This window comes from Cyprinodon tularosa, unplaced genomic scaffold (genome assembly GCF_016077235.1).
Source record: "Cyprinodon tularosa strain WSP-4 unplaced genomic scaffold, ASM1607723v1 ctg270, whole genome shotgun sequence".
NCBI classification, from domain to species: Eukaryota; Metazoa; Chordata; class Actinopteri; order Cyprinodontiformes; family Cyprinodontidae; genus Cyprinodon; species Cyprinodon tularosa.
Genome location: NW_024038975.1, coordinates 1101518 through 1120637, shown reverse-complemented (window position 1 = coordinate 1120637; position 19120 = coordinate 1101518). Strand labels below are relative to the sequence as shown.

Genomic DNA, 19120 nt, shown 5'->3' with positions numbered 1-19120 from the left:
CAAAACACATTCAGTGAAAGGAAAAATGCCATCCGGCTGTGGAAAAGAACTGCACAAATGTAAGTGTATTTTTACAATTAACTATACATTTAAAAAAAATTATGTTAGGATATCTTAAACATGCATATTGCAAAATCACTATTTTGTGTAATACACAAATATACCAAGAGTTTTTTTGATTGTTATGACTGCAGTGGGGCTGTTTGGAAGTTGGTTGTTCGGGCTCTGCATGGTCGGCGGGGTCTGGCTCGTGGTTGGTCCAGTTGAGGGAATCTGATTTTGGCCAACATCTCTAAGGAGCGCTGGCCGGGATCAGAGTCCCTCGATTGGATTAGCGATGGGCTGGGTCCCGCTGGTTTCATGGGGCTTGGGTGTCTGGCTTCTAACCAACTTCACCGTGGTATGATAATGCATGACAACTTTTAACAAAATCATGCTAACACCATTTCTATATTGATATGTGGAATTGCAAGTCACTATAGCCGTATGGATGGTGTAATGTTATGCATAATTGCCATCACGTTTGTTTACTGCACAGCTTGCACACAGTAACTATCATAAGGCATGATTTTTCCAGGTTTATGAGTAACATCTCTGTGTTTTCTGGGCCAATCCATATGGGGAAAAAAGAAGAAAAAAAAAGATTTCTAAAATGTGAATGCAACCTATTGTCTTAATAAATAATTCAACATACAGTAAATACAGGATTATTAAGGGCAAAAGATCCATCTTCGGTTTTGCAGATCTCTTCTATGTTGGTTGGCCACACAGTCATCACTGCCCAAGCAATAGGTAAAATAACTGCTGGAGCCGGCATTTCCAGACATATATATATGTATATACCGGTATATATATACGTATATATCATCTGTTTCTCGGAATTGAAAAAAACAAAAAAGAAACCTTCTGGTTGCCAGATGAACCTTTACTTTTTTTCACAATTTTTTTTTTCACAAAAGAATCTACATATTTCGAAAGTACACCAAAGGAAATAGCCCCGGGGACAGAAATGGCTGATCTGCATATTGAAGCCTGAGCAAAGGGTGAAGGAGGAAGGAGGGGTTGGAAGGATGACAGAGGGAATCTCTGCTACAGATCTGAGGTTGATCTTAAAGAAACAATCATGTCAATTAGCTGATGTTGTCATGCTCATTATGTTGGATTAATTGCAACATTCATGCTATGCAGAGGGATGGCAGCGAATGGTTGGGTGGGGGCGGCAAGAAAAAATGTGCAACATAAGGCCTCTTCACCAAGCTTCCTTCATGAATAACAAATGGAGGAGCCAGAGCTATGACCAGGCAGCACAACACATGAAAAACATTACTGCCTTCCCTGATTTGCCCGGTTTTCCCCACTTTATGGTGGGAACATGTGCCGTTTGTACCATTTGGATGCATATTGGGCTGTTTTACAGAATATGGTTTGGCAATGAGCAGTTTTTTAAAGCAGCTTTTAATACAGCACATGGTCAGTGTCACGTTTTTCCAGGTAAACTGCTGTTGCATATTTCTGCTATTTTAATTTAACAAAAATTGTGTAGGTTCAGCTTGTTTTAAAATACTTTTATAGTCTCAGTGACTCTGGAGGGAGATGATTGCCAAAATACAATAGATAAATAACTTTACATTTTTTAAATGTGTCTATAGTTTATTAAAAGAGGAAACAAATCTAGAAATTATTTAATAAAGGCCTTAACTATACGTATATATTGATTTTATTTTGGGGAAAGAATATAACTACTTTATATTTTCATGTTCCAGCGCTTTGTGCTTTTTCCGGGTGGATCATCAAAATAATTGGTCCTCCTTATTGTCAATCATTCTGTGATATGTGTACGTAAGGACGTCCTACGCATTCTTCCCCATTTTCACTCACCAGTGGTGAGTCTGATATAGTGGAAAAATTAAAAATCTTCTTTTGGAAAGTAAGCTTGTATGAGGGATGCAAACAGCTATTTTTAAACAGAGCGTGCACGAGGAGAAATTGGCTCATGCACGCTCCTGCACGCGCTTAACAGCGTTACATCTCGGGAGCGGGTATAGGGTTGTGTATGTGCAAGGGGAGAGGGCAAGTCTTTTAAAAAATTCGTAAATATCCTCCACTATACCTTTACAGTGTCACACATCCATCAAATTCAAATCAATATTGTATATGAAAAAGTCATAGCTAACTTCAAATAGGTTTTGCATTCTATTACCAGCATATTGGGTGATCTATCTACCTATCTATCTATCTATCTATCTATCTATCTATCTATCTATCTATCTATCTATCTATCTATCTATCTATCTATCTATCTATCTATCTATCTATCTATCTATCTATCTATCTATCTATCTATCTATCTATCTATCTATCTATCTATCTATCTATCTATCTATCTATCTATCTATCTAGCTCTTTTGACAGAGTCCAAGATAAATAAAAAGAAATATACAAATGAGGTAAAAGTTGACTGACCAGCACTTGACTGTCTCCTCTAGTCACCATCTGTGTGTCCTAGTACACACCTTCCCTTTCCTCTCTAAAGGCCTGTAAAGAGCAGGGCAACCCGTAAAGGTTTGCATCTATACACAGGCAGTGAAGCTGCTGCGTGGCTTGGGGAAAAAAGGGGGAATTCAAAGAAATATTTCAGCTCTTTGGTGGTTTAAACGTGCAAAATGGGATTCCATTTAAGAGGCATGAAAACATCTAAACAAAATTACATACATATCTGTTCAAAATAAAGAAAAAAACAAGTAGAAAAGAAAGTATATGAAAAACTTATGTTTTGTTATATTTTATCACTTAACCCGTTTTTGTGTCTAGTATTGTTTTAAATGCGTTTTAACAATTTACCTATCTATTTTTTAAATCGAAAAAACAACTGTCCATCGGTATAAACATACAAACTTCTCTTTCAGAGCCCAGAGTCAATCAGTTTGGGTTGGGGGGAGGGGGGGGGGTGTAATTGGGCGGAGATGGTTGGAGCAAATACAGCCTTGGCGCTGCGTAAACTCACAATCCGTCTCGGCTCCTCGGACCAGACGCAACGGGTCGCATTAATGCCAAGAAGGAAAAAAACAGATCTTGATTGTTTTTCTTCTCGTTTCCTTAATTCCATGATAAAAGTCCGTCCGATTGGCACGGATCAAAGAGGCTGTTTTTTCTTTTAATAATCTGCAGCGTGGATTACGCACGGCGTGGATGGTGGGATTTAAGAAAGTTCTCAAACTCTCAGGAGTACAGACAAATCAACTTTATAAAGACAGGAAATAAGATTTTATTGTTGATATATCTGGACTGTTTGATAGTTTGTAATTAGGTCAATGTTTTTACCTTTCAATTAAGATTTTTTATGGAGTAGATTAAAGTAAGACTTTGACCGAACCCCGAAGATCAAACGTAGTTTTAGCTTTATGCCTTGGGGAATGGCAGCAGCCACTTCCAGTCCCTATTTGGCCAGCAGCAGGATTTTATCCGGTCCTATCCTGCACTCTGACCGGCGACTTGCTGGTATGCAACCGAGCAACACCTCCGGCGCATACAGGAGGGACCCATCGGACAAGATGGTGCAGAGTGCAGACTTTATGCATGGAGCCATGGTGGCGAGCAACGGCGGGCACATGCTGAGCCATGCCCACCAGTGGGTGACATCGCTGCCTCATGCAGCGGCCGCTGCTGCGGCTGCAGCCGCGGCAGCTGCAGCAGTAGAGAATGCCTCTCCTTGGACCCCCAGCTCCCAGCCGCAGGAGGTAAAGCGGAACAGGGATGACCTGCATTCTGGCTCCGCTCTACACCACAGGTCCCCGCATCTGGGAGTCCATCAGACGCACGCTGGAACCTGGGGAGGCAGCTCCGCTGCGCACATCAGCGAGACGCAGCAGCAGCAGCAGCAGCAATCTCTGGTTTATTCCCAGCAGTCAGGGTTTACAGTCAACGGGATGCTGAGCTCCCACTCTGGACAAAGCCTTGTTCACTCCGGGCTGCTGCGCGGAGACTCCCCTGAGCTGGATCACCACCATCGCCATCATCACCACCATCACACGCACCAGCACCACGCAGTGGGCCACGACCCACAGTCCGACGAGGACACGCCGACGTCGGACGATTTGGAGCATTTTGCAAAACAGTTCAAGCAACGACGGATCAAACTAGGCTTCACTCAGGCAGACGTGGGCTTAGCGTTGGGGACCCTGTACGGCAACGTGTTCTCCCAGACCACCATCTGCAGGTTCGAGGCTCTCCAGCTGAGCTTCAAGAACATGTGTAAACTGAAGCCCCTGCTCAACAAATGGCTCGAGGAAGCCGATTCCACCACAGGGAGCCCCACCAGCATCGACAAGATCGCCACGCAGGGGAGGAAGAGGAAGAAGCGCACGTCCATCGAGGTGAGCGTAAAAGGCGCGCTGGAGAGCCATTTCCTCAAGTGTCCAAAGCCGTCCGCGCAGGAGATCAACTCCCTCGCAGACACGCTGCAGCTGGAGAAGGAGGTGGTTCGGGTCTGGTTCTGCAACCGCAGGCAGAAAGAGAAACGCATGACGCCGCCTGGACTTCCGCGCACCCCAGAGGACGCGTATTCTCAGGTGGGGAGCACTGGTCCGGACACTCCGTCCCCTTCCTTAGACTGCAAGAGGATGTACAGCGATACGTGAAAACAACCAGGATCAACTGACACACAGAACTGAGGGCGAGGAGGAGGGAAAAATGGTTAAATGACTTACCAGAATTTCTGGAGATTTTTTATAACTTAAACCCATTCACAAACTTTGTGTTTTTGTATTTGTTTATGTCAAAAAGGAAAAAGTCCACCTTTGTGTTTGTTAGATATTTATCTGTAATAACATCTCTGGGACAAGAAAAAAAAAAAAAAACTTCTGCAGAAAAGCAAGGACAAGGTTACAGAAAAATATTTTGTTTCTAAATTGTAAAAAATCTTTGTGTTCCTGCCTAATTTAATATGCACCATTATACCTGAAAACACATTTGCCAAAAACATATATAATAACACTTATTCATCAAATAGTTGTTCTTGTAAACCAGCAATAATGATTTAAACGTCTCCCATTCTTATTTTGTGTTGTATTTAAGTGAAATTAAGCTGTGACTAAATTACAAAGTGTAGTTTAATACTAGTTCTCTTTTCGCAGACATTCCCGGGACTGTATGTGAGGTCTGCTGTGTTCCCCTGTGTGGAGAGTCAGTCTATTTATTTTCCCCGTTTTCATTAAAGATCAATTATTTAATAAATTAAAACCGTGTTAATATTAACTTTTTGTACACTTTTTCACACTTCATAAGGACTGCCGTGGCTTAGATGTCAAGATATTAGGACTTCATCTTTTTAGTACATGGATTTTTCAGGCCCAAAAAAATCTGGCTTACTGAAATAAGCTCTGGATATACAATTTGGGTGATAATTATTCATATTGCCAAGTTTTTTTACGTAGGCACAAGAAAATCAACAAATTGTTATTTATTCTTACCTTTTTATGTTTAATGTTCTCAGATTTTATTAGTTATTTAGAGAAAAAGGCTCTTTGTGGGACCAAAAGTCTGTTAATGGAAGAGAACCAAGATAGGATTACTTCTCCAGAGCAAAATCAGCAACCTAAATTTGTCAAAACAATTAAGTTTGTGCACAAATCTAAAGAATCTGCCTCGTGTTTCTGTTAGAGTCTAATTGACCCCCACCAGGACTGGCTGAACTGATCACAGATCAGTTAATGAGCCAGTTTTGGGAGGTGATAAACTGCACATCAGAACAGCCGGTGTGGCAGTGCTGTGGACTGCAGCTCTGTGGAAATCAGCCAGCAGATGAGGTCGGCTATCCCAGATGGCGGCTCACCTCGGCAGCGGTTGCCAAGGTGATGGTGAGATGGAGTGACACAAGGATGCAAGCGGATCTTTTGCCACAGATGATGGGGTTGGGGAGACAGGAGCTGAGCGAAACGGTTTGTGGTTTCATCTGTTTGCCTACAAATATCGCAATAATCCATGATGTTGGACATCTATTGATGCTGAAGGTAAGGGGACAAGCTGCAGAAGAAGTGACAGAGGGAATCTGGGAATCATTTTTCTGCAAGCTGCACAAACCTGAAAGTTAATGCATCACTTTTAAACACAGAGCTGCTGGATTTCAAACTCAGTAGTACACTGGAATTAAATATGTTTTTCGTGATATATCTGTCATCATGAATGCAACTTGTTACATAGATCTGTGAAAACAAGCAGTAGGAAAAGTAGAAGGTGTTTATTTGTGTGTCCTTGCTGAGCAGCTGGCAGTTTTTCAGGAAAATTCTTCACAGACTTTGGACAAACTGCAACAAGAAAAACCAACAACTGAGATGACAGAAAGAAAAATAAAGGTGGAACAAAACATCTGAAGGTTTTTCAACAATCAACAGCATTAAAAGTATTTCAGAACACCAACAATAAAACTTTTCAATAAGATTTTTTTATAAGCTCTTTTTCTCAAGGTTTATGTCAGAAATATTGTAGAAAAATAAGACATTTAACACCAAAACCAGAACAGAATGTCTTTTGTTGTCTCATAAATGTAGCCTTACTTTTATTTTGTTAATTTTCTTCTATTTTCTTGTAGTAATCAATCATTTTTTTTAGTTTTTTTTTTTTTTTGTAAGTAAATTTGTGTTAAAAGCTGTTGTCTTTTTTTCTTTGATGGCATATTTTCATTTATTGCTTCTTTGAAAATGTGCCTCATTTATTTTGTTTTTTGTCTTTTCTGTGTTGCTTCCCTTGTTTTATTCCTCTTCTACCAAACATTTCTCTCAGCCGTTGTCATTATATTTATTGGCAGAGATTCTGACTTTAAAAAAAAAATAACAAAGCTTGTTTTAGTTTAAATGTCTTGCTTGATAATATTTAGTAATGCTGCATTAAGGTGCATTTGCAGGTTTATTTGATCAAAATATCTATTTTCTATTGAGTTAAGCTGAACAGTAGCTTGAAGGATTGGTTCCTGTCCCTTTTATTGATTTCTGTTTCTTTTTTTCTTTTTTTTTTCGTGTTCTTACTGTAACTAGAAGCATGGTTTATTGGTAACTTTTTTTCCTTATGTTTTGCTTTGCCCATTTGATCTCTTACCTCTAACATCGTTCCAGTTAATCTTTTCCTACTTTCTCCGATTTATAGTTCTCCAAAAACGTTGCTGTGCAGTTTTTTTTGTTTTCTGTTTTGTGTTTTAAAGTTTTGTCTTTTCATTACACAGTTGTACAATTTATGTACTTTTTTCCCTTCTGTCTCTTTACTGTTATTGCTTAAGATTGTTTTTGGTGTTTCTTTTACAGATCTCTTGAATGGATTCAGAATAATGAGAAGGGTTTTCTGTTTTTCAGTTTCTGAAACATCTTTTGAAGTTTTGGAATGAAGTTGTATCATATGTTTCGAATTAATATGTGCATTTATAGGTATTTAACTTAAGTTGAGGTTTAGCTTGATCTTTTTGCAAACTTTTTTACTGTTTTTTTCAGCTTTTGCTTCATTTTCTTAATATTTTGTGGTTTTATTGCTATAGGCTGTTATCAATATGCTGCATTTTCATGTGTTTTCTTCTCGTATTTGATATATCTTCATCTTTTGCGTAAAAGAAAATCGTTAAATTAAAAACACACACAGAAAAGTCTTCCTGAAAACAAAATACAAAAATTAGATGCAACTTAAATGGACACTTTTTTTTTTATTTCAATATTTTTTAAGATGGCATATAAATTGGAAAAAGAAAAAGCACATTTTAGTCTCTGTCACAGTGTTGATGGTCAACATCTATCCTCATCTGTTAACTTTAAATCTGCTCTCTTCCCTGCAAAAAGAAAATTGATGTATAAAATACGCCTGCAGGGGCTTGTGATGTGATCCCCCCAAAGCCTGGTGATGCAAAGACAGGAGATAAGTCTGGAATTGGGTGATAAAAAGACATTTAAAGGGTTTTGTCATCACATTGCGCTCTCTGAATATCAATGCCAGGATTTGAAGAGAACAAGCTGATGATGCTACAGAACATGCAAACTCCTCAATCAACAGAACAGGCCCAGATTGTATTGAAAAAAAAAAATAATCCAGCATTGAGATGAAAATGTGTCTGACTGTTCAGTTAAAAGTGACATCATTCATCAATACATTATTGTTTCCTGCATGTCTGAGCCATGTGGTAATTGCAGATGCACACCGAGGATGTTATTACCTCCTTGCAGTTGTAACTACTAATATGATTGCTCATAATTGCTCTTAAAGCCTTGTTCAGAGGTACTTTACATGAAGCAATTACTCTGAGATTAATCCCCCTCTTTAATACTTGTTGTTTGTGTCCCACAGTTTGCAGCACAGCCACAAATTCAGCTGACTAACACCTGTGCCTGCATCCACTAATCATTCAACAGCAGCAAAGCTCCAATCTGCGACTGTTTCAATCCAGTTTGAATATTATCAATTCCCACTGCTCTGTGTTAATTATTTTTCACGACAGGGGGATTGGTTAACCAACACATCTAACACTGATTAACACACTGAGGCTTCCACAGAATATGAACAGAAACTCATGAGGTGAATAATAATTTCCTGGAATCAGAAGATACCAAAAATGGCACCTTCTCAGTGAATGTAAGTGCATTTTAAAGAGATTGACTTTTCCCTCTGAATAAAAAAACAAACAAAAAACATTAAAAAACCAAAAGCACAACCCAATGTTCTCTCATCTTAAGGTACTGATCAAAAGAGATGTTTCACTTTGCTTTGGTTTGCTTTTTCTTCACTGATTGATGGAGCAGCTACCAAAGTCTCCCAATCAGGAAGGAATTAAAGCCAACATCTGTGGAAGGACAGACAGGGAAAGGAATTGTCTTTCCAGTGAGCTTTGTTGTGTGGCTGCTACAGAACGTGATGAGCATGCATGTGCCAGACTGCTGGAGTGGAACTCGTTTGATGGGCATGTTCAGCACATGGGCACAATGCCAATTTAGACAAGCATCCCCTTTGAAGGAATATTGGCCTCTATGCTAAGTGGCTTAATGCAACTGTTATTTTTATAGTATCTTTATCGGAAAGCTAAGGTATTTGTAAAAAAAAAAAAATATATATCTCCTTAAACAGGATATTTTCAGCCTTTTTTGACATTAAGTTACATATCAATAATATTTAAAGCATAAAACGTTCTTGTTATTAAAATAGACAAATATTTAATATGACCAAAAGCCAAAATATGCTTTGAATCAGTACCTGAAAAGAACATGCAGGGCCATTGTCTCACCAACCAGAAGCCTAAAAGAGAACAATGCTGCCATCTTCTGGACAGTATTAGCAACGCATGAGAAGAAATTATCTGGATGAAATATCTGAGTGAGTTACACAACTATGTTATCCATTCAGAATCACAATAATTCACTTGTATTAATTTATTTATTTTCAAAAAAAAATCTGTTTAATTTCAATTACGTTTTCAACACAAACATAAAAATATCATGCTATTTTTAATAAAAAATTTACATTTTCACACACATCTGACTGCAGGGCAAACATTATGTTGACAGGTATTAGCCATACACTCCACAAACTGGGCTTCTATTCAGGATGAAAACAACTGATAAAGAAAAGCCCTTATATTTGATTTATCTCACAAGCTAGAGAGAGGACACTTTCTTTACTGTTAAAGAAGATTTTCTGACTAGAAGAGATATTTCTGACATTTTTTAGGGCTAGATGCCGAATACATTTTGTGGAGAAAGATGCACAATGCCCATCGTCTTGATCTATAATCCCCTGTGAAACATATGGATGGCAGAATCATGCTGTGGGGTTGCCTTTCTTAAGTAAGGACATTCAGTTGGTGGAGAGATCGCCTGACTAAATAGAAGAATGGAAGAAGAAAACTAGCTAGAGGCTTCTAAATACTGTAGACTGAGGCAGAGGTTCCCCTTCTAGTAGAACTCTTAAGATAAAGCAAGAACAATTACTACTTCAGATCAAATCATCTCAGTTTTTACATATAATTAACACCATTTTTTATTTTATTTCTTTATTGCACTTGTTTGTACAGTAATGAAAAAGTTACGATGCAGAGGAATTATTTGTCAGTAACTTGCATTGCAGTTATCTGGTCATTGAGCACAGGGCCGGTTCTAGCCCTTTGGTTGCCCTAGGCGAGATTGAGTTTTGCGCGCCCCCCCCCCCCTCACTTTTGCCGTGCGAAATACCAGTACTGTTTTCAGCATCTGTTTAGTGCTTCATTGTGTTGTGTTTACAGTTCCACAAAGAGTGCTGTGCGGTGAATTGTGCCTACAGTTGTGCAAAGTGTGTTACAAAATTGCAAATTGAGAGCAAAGCAGTGTTTGTTCTTTTAGTTTTGTGAACTCAGTGAGTGGATTTGCTATAAGTATTAATAGTTTTAGAAATTGTGCTATAAGAATCAAGGTTGTGTTTAAGCGTTCAGAAAAAACTGTAACTTAGCATGGAGTGCTGCATAGACAAATACCAGAATAGGTTTCAGTACCTTTTCTTTTTTATTATTTTAAATAATTTATTACACACTCAAAGTTAGGACTGTGCAAAAACACTTTTAACCATCTGTAAGGACACTTAGGTAAAGTATAACTAAAAAACTGGATTGAATCAATGAATGAATTTATTTCAGACAATTAACAAATTTAACACACATTAAACAAATATTAAATAAATCAATTTCAGAAATTACCAAATAACAATAAAAAATAATAAATTTAAGAAATTCTTCAACCAAGGACTACATAAAAAAGTAATTGATAAACATTAAATTAAATTTTCTGTTCCAGTTCAATTAAATCATTTGAACATAAATAGAAATGAGATAAACAAAATTTTCCTCTAAATAAAATATATCAGGTATATTTACCCTGATTTCTGACATTGATTAGTGATTAAACAAAGGATTAACCCTCTACAAACAAAAGTGCTTTTATGAATACCATTACAAAATTAAAAGTTTGAAGTTCTTGTAGTTCTATCTATCAGTTGTTTTAGGTATTTCTATTCACCTTCAAAATTGATGCAGCATTAAAATTTGACTCTTCTGGACTTCCTAATGGCAAATTCGTTGATGGTATCATCAAATGAGATTTTATTTGAGACCTCTTGGTTGATGCTCATCAGTGCAAGCCCATTTTGATGATTATTTGTACATCCCTTTTGAATACTCAATGCAGATAATCACTACAAAATATTTTATTTATATTAGTATCTTCTACCCATTCTCAAGCTAATAATATAGCACATAATTCTGCTGCATATATGCTGAGAAAAAAATGATGTCAACATACAAAAAAAATGTTTGAACTGTTAAAAGAAAAAACTTGTCCTACCATTCATCTAATCTCCAGGTGTTATGCCCAAAAGTGCATGCCTGCCGAAATATGCATCCCCAGTCGCGGGAGCGCGCCTCGCTCTGTTGAACTGCATATTGACGAGGAAAACGGATTAAAATATGTTCAAACGAGCTTAGGTTCTTATATAAATTATATAAAATTTTTTAAAAATACCTCTCGTGGGAAAAAAGTTGTGGTTATTTGGCAGATTAACTGTGAACGCTGTGCTGTGTAGATGCGCGTTTGATTTTCCACTTAAGAGAAACCTTTGCAAACTCCAAACTCACGTCGGCTATCACGGTTTAGTGTTGTGTGTAAATAACAAGAGACCACAACAAATAAATCAGCCGTACCATGGTCAAAATCTTTGGATTTAATGTTGTTCAAAAAATCCGTACTTTTGTAAATTAATCTGCCAAATAACCACAACTTTTTTCCCACGAGAGGTATTTTTAAACGTTTTTATATCATTAATATAAGAACCTAAGCTCCATTGAACATATTTTAATCCGTTTTCCTCGTCGATATGCAGTTCAACAGAGCGAGGCGCGCTCCCGCGACTGGGGATGCATATTTCGGCAGGCATGCACTTTTGGGCATAACACCTGTTGACGTCCAATCTCCACTCATTGTCCGACTCGCTGTTGTTCGTCCGCTGCCTTCTCTTCATCTGAAACATCTGGGTCGAACATGTGAGGCTCCAGACACAAATATTCTTCCTCCGATACATCAGAATGGTCTCCTGGTAGGAATCGCTCGGTTGAAGTCGAAATTTTGCTTTCAGATTTCTCGTTTTGGCTATCGCATTTAGTGCAGTAGATCGCCATGAACGCTCCCGTTCTGACGTCACGACTTCCGGGTTGGAGGGCGCTTGAAAAGTGATCAGAATCTTTTCCGATTTTCTCTTAAATGTGAAAAAATAAATAAAAAAACGGTGGTATATTTATTTGTTCATATTTTGCTATTTATATATACGTAAGGTTAAGTCAAACTGACGGACGCTTCATAACCGGTTTAATTCGCTTTTTTTTTCTAATTCTATGATTAATGGGAAGTAAGCCTAAGGGCGACGCTAGAGGGCGCTCCCAACACATTTGTCGCCCTAGGCAATTGCCTATCTCGCCTATAGCAATCGCCGGCCCTGATTGAGCATATCAATAAGCAAATCCAACTGGTCTCCCACCCTGGAACCAGATTATATCTACATTTAGTTAGTTTAGTAGTGATGTCATTCTTAGACATAAGTCTGGACTTCGGATAACACAGAAAAAGTAGCCACCAACACTTCTTTTTAATGTATTATTACCCAGTACATTACAGTTAATACATTTGTTATCTTGCTAGAAATTGATGCAACAAGTTCTTCTTGGTGGGTATCACAATGTCTAGGCCTAAATTCAATTTGGCAAGACTTGATAAAAAAAAAAAAGGATTCCTGATGCTTTCCTTTCAAATCTTACTACACATAACAGATCTTTTACTTGGCTGAATAAAAAAAAAATTTAATATTAAGAAAAAAATGTATTATAAATGTTAATTATTTGTTTAGACTTAGACTTAGACTTAGACTTGACTTTATTAATCCCTTGGGATTACTCCCTTCGGGAAATTGTATTTCCAGTAGCAGGAAAAATTGCACATACAAGAAAATAGAGGATGTTTAGACACAGTATATACAATAGAAAAATAAAATCAATTAAATAAGGTGTAGGAAGATGTATTGGGGGATGAGGATAGACAAATAAATACAGAGGGCTATAGCAAAAACAATTTAAGCATTAGTCATGTGATAGATGTAAGATCCATGGCACAGGGGAGGAAGGATTTAGCACAGGTGGTGAAAACTGCACAAGGGATTATGCTCAGATATGTCGTTTTTTTACACTGCAGCAGATGCGACCCACCTACACAATGCATTACTTGTCCTGGTACTTTAAATAAGAAAAAGGGTTCAGAGTTTAGATAGATAGTTTCTGAAACTTCTATATGTAATTTGTTAGTTTTATCATGAAACCTATGTGAGAGAAAAAAAGAGATTTATCAGACTGAGTAGGAAAAAAATCAGGGTTTCCCAGCTCTAGCTCAAAGCCATTACATCCAAAACAAATACACTCAGGAATAGTTTCTTTCAGAATGTTGTTAAAGCAATTGTCGTCCTTTCAGTCAAATTTTCACTTAGCCACCTGGCCTTTGGAAAGAGCTGTAAAGCCTGATTCAGTTTGCTAGACACCTTTTCAAAGAAGTGTTGCTGAGAAGTATTTCGAGCTCACCTTAGTCACCAGACTGCTACAAGCGAGGCCTTGTTACGTCAAATGTCATGTTGAACTTCCTGCTAAATTTAACTAATCTGGGTTCTTAAATACAAATTGAAAATGTTTAAATAGCACCAGAATTATGCCTCAAACTGTAGGTTTCGATAGGAGGACACTGCTAGTGATATTATAATTGCCATTTAGAGTTTAAATCAGACATAGGGAAAGAAAGTTTAGTTATAGGTATAGATTACAATTGATTAGAATATTCAGGTATATAGACATAGATTTAAAATAGACTCATCAGTCATTTTTTAGGTAGACCTGTCCAACTGCTCACTAGCGCCAATTTCTAATTAGCCAATCACAATGCATCAACTCAACGCATTTAGATATGTAGTCATGAGGTCTGTTTCAATAAGCAGTTTGAACAAATTCAAAAAAATCCTCAACTCTGAATTGGTATAGCCTCAGGTCGGAAACTGAGATTTCAGTTTCATAAAAGCTGCTGTAAGAAAGTTTAATCAACTCAAGTAGGTCCACTCAGAGTTGAACACGTGTGTACATGTATGAAAAGCCATTCCATTTGTAGATCACTAAAACAGGATTCCTTGTGGTCAAAAGCACACTCCTAGACAGAACTGTAATGACAGATTATCTAAATTACATTTCCGCAGCAAAGAAGTAAAAATAAGAAAAAGAAGTTTTATATATCTAGAAATGTCTAAAAATTTTAAGTGGCTGTTTTGACATTTATCAGCTTTTCTGAATATGTATTTATGATATCTGAAATACATTTCAACCTTCTCACACAGAGAAAACATGTAATGTATGATATTTGTAACCAAGGATACAAATATTTTTTTACAGGTGTTCTTATTCTATTTCCCAGAGTTAAAAACTCTGTTTAATATTTAACAATTTGTGTTTCTCTGTCAAAAAGTGTTTCTTCATTTTTAGGGTGTCCTAAGGATACTTAAAATTCCCTTTTTCTATAAGTGTTTTTAAGTTGCGTCTGCTTATTATGCACTCTATAATGTATTCTATATGCATATCCTGCACCCATAAATGAAAAACTGATGCTGCTTGCATATGTCATTTTTTATGGTCAGATCACTACCAAAAAGTATGTTTTCATGCTGAACATAAGCAAGTTAATTTGTGTCTAAATTAAAAGAAGAGATGTTAGAAGAACTATAGATAAAGGATTAATTTCAACATTCCATTAATATCGTCCACTGTTGCTTCCCAAATAAAATCAAGACATTGCAATATAGTCTAGTGTGATTAAAATTAGGTTTTTAAGCTGAACATAGTCAGGTTTTGTTGTATTAACAAGTGATTTTATGTGAACTCTAATGAAATAAAATACTTTTATTCCTGCCACTTTGAACAGGCACAAGCTTAGCAGCACCACCCCTTTGGTGGAAACACCCAGTCAGACTTCTACAATGAATTTTAACAGTTAAATAGCTGTTCAGCTGTAAATCAACACCCATCACACTAATTCAAGATTTAAGGTTGGAACACCAAATGCGGTTTGATTATGAAACATAAAAGACAGGGAAAAAAGCAATTTTATATTAAAATTGTGTGGGAACAGGGATTTTTTTATTGGAATGTGCAGATTTAGGCCCGGCACAAGGCAGAAACAAACTAAACGGTTGCTTTGGATTCAAGGGCCGCTAGGGGGTTCTCAATGGCAATTAGGTGTTTATTTTTTGACATGCATACATAATGATTTTTATCTGATTATAGAGTAATCCTACAGTATCTAGTCCAGAGGTCTTCAACAGGGGCCCCTAGGGGGTCCTCGGAGGTACTGCATGGGGGTCGCAAAAGTTTTGGTTGATTAGACTTTCTTCTATATTCCACCCTCCATTTTTTTCTCACTAATTGAAATGTCTTTAAATCAACATTAAAATGAATTCAACACACTGTAGTAAACAGTTAAATGGAGGCAGAAGATATCTTTCAGTCATCAATGCCCACTAGGGGTGGAACGATTCAAAAAATCCATGGTTCGGTTCATGGTTTCGTGGTCACGGTTTTCGGTTCGGTATATGTTGATTGTTACACCAAAATCCCATAAAAACTAATGAAAAAATCCCCAAAAATTTATGAATTGTAATTATTTCTAATGATCCGCGGAAACCATGGATCATTTCCGCATGTTTTGCTGCTTTGAATTGAATCATCTCGCGCATGCCCTCTACGATCTCCAAGGAACTCAGAGCGGAGCGGACGGGTGCCACAGAGGAGACTGTAGGCTTTGCTTTGTGCAGGCGGTCTGGAGCGCAGCGGGGCGGAGCACTTACGGAGTATGTGGGATTTCGGGGTTAGCCTGACATGTTGGTCATGTTGCTGTTAGCGTGTTGCACAATGCTTGCACACTGTTGCACTTTTATCCACAACTTTCTTTCCGCCGTCATCGTAGGTCACTCTAAATGCAAAGCGCTCCCATACAGCAGACCTATAAAGTGCTGCTGGCGCGTCTTCCAACTCCTGTTCTTTCCCACTCGCCATACCCACACAATTCTCCACAACAACTGATTTTTTTCCTGCTACATCCGGCTATGCTGCTTCTCTTCTTCTTCTTCTTCTTCTTCTTCTTCTTCTTCTTCTTCTTCTTCTTCTTCTTCTTCTTCTTCTTCTTCTTCTTCTTCTTCTTCTTCTTCTTCTTCTTCTTCTTCTTCTTCTTCTTCTTCTTCTTCTTCTTCTTCTTCTTCTTCTTCTTCTTCTTCTTCTTCTTCTTCTTCTTCTTCTTCTTCTTCTTCTTCTTCTTCTTCTTCTTCTTCTTGTTTACTACTGGTGGTTGTCATGTTTGGATTAATGTATCTAACCCACATGCAGAACACTCGGAGGCAGATGAAAAAGTTCAAAGATTTATTAATAATAAATGTACAAAGTATGTTCAGATCCAAGAGGGGGCTTGACTGGTCACGAGTGGGTTCACTGCTGAGGAGGACAGAGAGATTAGTGGAGGTCCAGGTCTTTTGCTGGTTGTGAGTGTTCAGGTCTGTACCTGTTCGGAAATGGAGCAGAGCTGCAGAGGGGGGGAACCTTGAGGGTCCAGAGGTTGTCGGCAGGCTGAGGGCAGAGGCGGAGGCAGAGCTTACTGAGTGCAGGCAGATCACTGATTGAGTTTTCCTTCCAGTAATCAATCTTCTGAGAGCGGGCAGGCAGGTACTTGACTGAGGCTGCTCTCCAGAGTCCTACTGAGAACGAGCAGACAGATCACCGGCAGAGAAACTCTCCAGAGTTTCAGGTATTCAGGCAGGATCAACCTGGGAGGCAGAGAGGAGAAAAACGGGATCAGGTTTGGTTCACAGATAGTCAGAGTTCACAGACAGGCAGGTTGGCTCAGGCTTGCTAACCGTTACTGGCAAACACTCTGGCACTGGAGTGAAGCCCTCCGCCTCCTTAAGTATGGATCTCCTGATGAGCAGATGAGAGACAGGTGGTGCGGTCGGCTAATGCTCCAGGAGATCTCGTGCGCCCTCTGGTGGAGAAAGTGGACAAACCTCCAGATCCCAACAGTGGTTGGCAGGCCCGTCGCTAGAAGGCAAGCAAACCAAGCAATTGCTTGGGGCCCCGAGCTGGCCAGGGTTGGCTTTGGTCGCAGTACCGCCACTTTCTGCTCTGGAGTGAACACGCTTCGCCTATGAGAAAAAGGAGCAGCACATGAACCGAACGCAACACACACGAATCGAACCGAGACAGTCGAACTGAACGGTTCGGACGGTTTTCATAAAACGTTTCATCCCTAATGCACACATTTAGTGACACACAGGAGCTCTTTTAATCAGGGCACCATTTCATTCACAACACCTGTCCCATCAACCAGGAATCAGAATCAGAAATACTTTAATAATCCCAGTGAGAAATTACTTTCTTTACAGTAGTCGATCTGTAATAGAGTGACTATAGGGCCAGTTTGATATAACACAATTTCATACAATAATAAGAGGGTCCCCGCTCCATGTCACCATCAGTTTGGGGGTCCTTCACCAAAAAACATTGAAGCTGACCCCTGATCTAGTCCCAGTTTTGACTAAGCAAATCATTTTTAAATTCAATCCCTGACTCCTCTGTTCTCATCTTTTGTAATTACGTGTGTCATCATTAGCAGCTTCCCTGTTTCTGTGGTGATAAGTCACGGTTGTCGATAAATGATCACTGTTATCATTAGGGCTGAAACTAACAATTATTTTGCAAATCGATTAATCTGTCAATTATTTCTATAGTTCTATATAGTGTATATTGACTGACAAAAAACTTTTTTATTATATTAAATGCAAAATGTTTCTATATTTGTTTACAGTTTTGATATATTTACTGCTCTAAGTGGGTTGCTCTGTCAGCAATATGCATGTTTTAGAATCTCTGCTCCAGTTAACGATTATCCATTAATAAATAAGTTGACCATTATTTCAACAATCGATTAATCAAGATTAATCCGATGAATTGTTCAGCCCTAGATATCATTAATGAACACTGCACTTAATGTGTTGTTATCTTTAAGGTTTGTAAATATATCATCTATTAATGTGGTACTGTGAGTTGTGATTTAGATCTATGGATTTTTGGATACATTCACATTAATGTTATGTATTCATAAGTTCTTTTTCTTTTAAAGATATCTTTTTAGTATATGAAGCCGCAACAGTGCCACCAAGTGGTAAAATTCTTTCTTTCTTTCTTTCTTTCTTTCTTTCTTTCTTTCTTTCTTTCTTTCTTTCTTTCTTTCTTTCTCTGTTACTTATTTACACATTTACTTTTGTGTTGAAATTCAGCTATATGTACAGTTGCTGTCAAATAACTGTAACTGACCTGCATCTAGTTATGTTTCCAGATTTTCTGGCTGAGATGACTTTTAAAGATTCAATATCTTCTTACCTACTCGTTAATTCTGATCAGATTTCAGACTCACTTATATATTAGTATTAAATGCTTCATGTGTGAAAATAATGTAGAGAAATAAACCCTCTTATTATGTCATTGCTTTTAAATAGTAAGCTGGCTGTTCATAAGCTATTGGATGGACAAATAGACAAAAGTCTAACCTGCATTTTTTCCCATTATAAAAAAGACATTACTGCCATGTGTTAATTCATATAAAAAATCTTTATTAATCCTGCTTAATCTTTTAAGAAATGATGATCCAATAAACCCTTAAAACCAACAAAACAAATTTTATCTTACAAAATGTTGCACCTCTTGTATTTCATTAGCTTCTTAACAGCGTATTGACCATGAATATTGTCTGCTTTTAATGTAAACCTGTCCACTTTCACATATCTGACATCAGAGATACTCTCCTCGCTCGAAGTTGTTTCAGATTAACAGGTTAGTGTGCAACAGCAGAACAGTTCTGAAACAAGTCACACCAATGGCCTAGGTTTGACAGGTGGGACATCTGCAACAGTCAGAATATAAGCATATATATATATATATATATATATATATATATATATATATATATATATATATATATATATATATATATATATATATATATATATATACTTACAG

The 19120-nt window shown here is 37.9% G+C and overlaps 1 protein-coding gene across 1 annotated transcript; it reads left to right on the top strand.

The window, feature by feature from the left end:
- The first annotated feature begins 2994 nt into the window (after positions 1-2994).
- pou3f3a (POU class 3 homeobox 3a) lies at positions 2995-5238 on the top strand. Its single transcript, XM_038289620.1, has one exon. The coding sequence runs from the start codon at positions 3402-3404 to the stop codon at positions 4635-4637; it is 1236 nt and encodes a 411-aa protein (XP_038145548.1). The 5' UTR covers positions 2995-3401; the 3' UTR covers positions 4638-5238.
- Positions 5239-19120: the final 13882 nt, after the last annotated feature.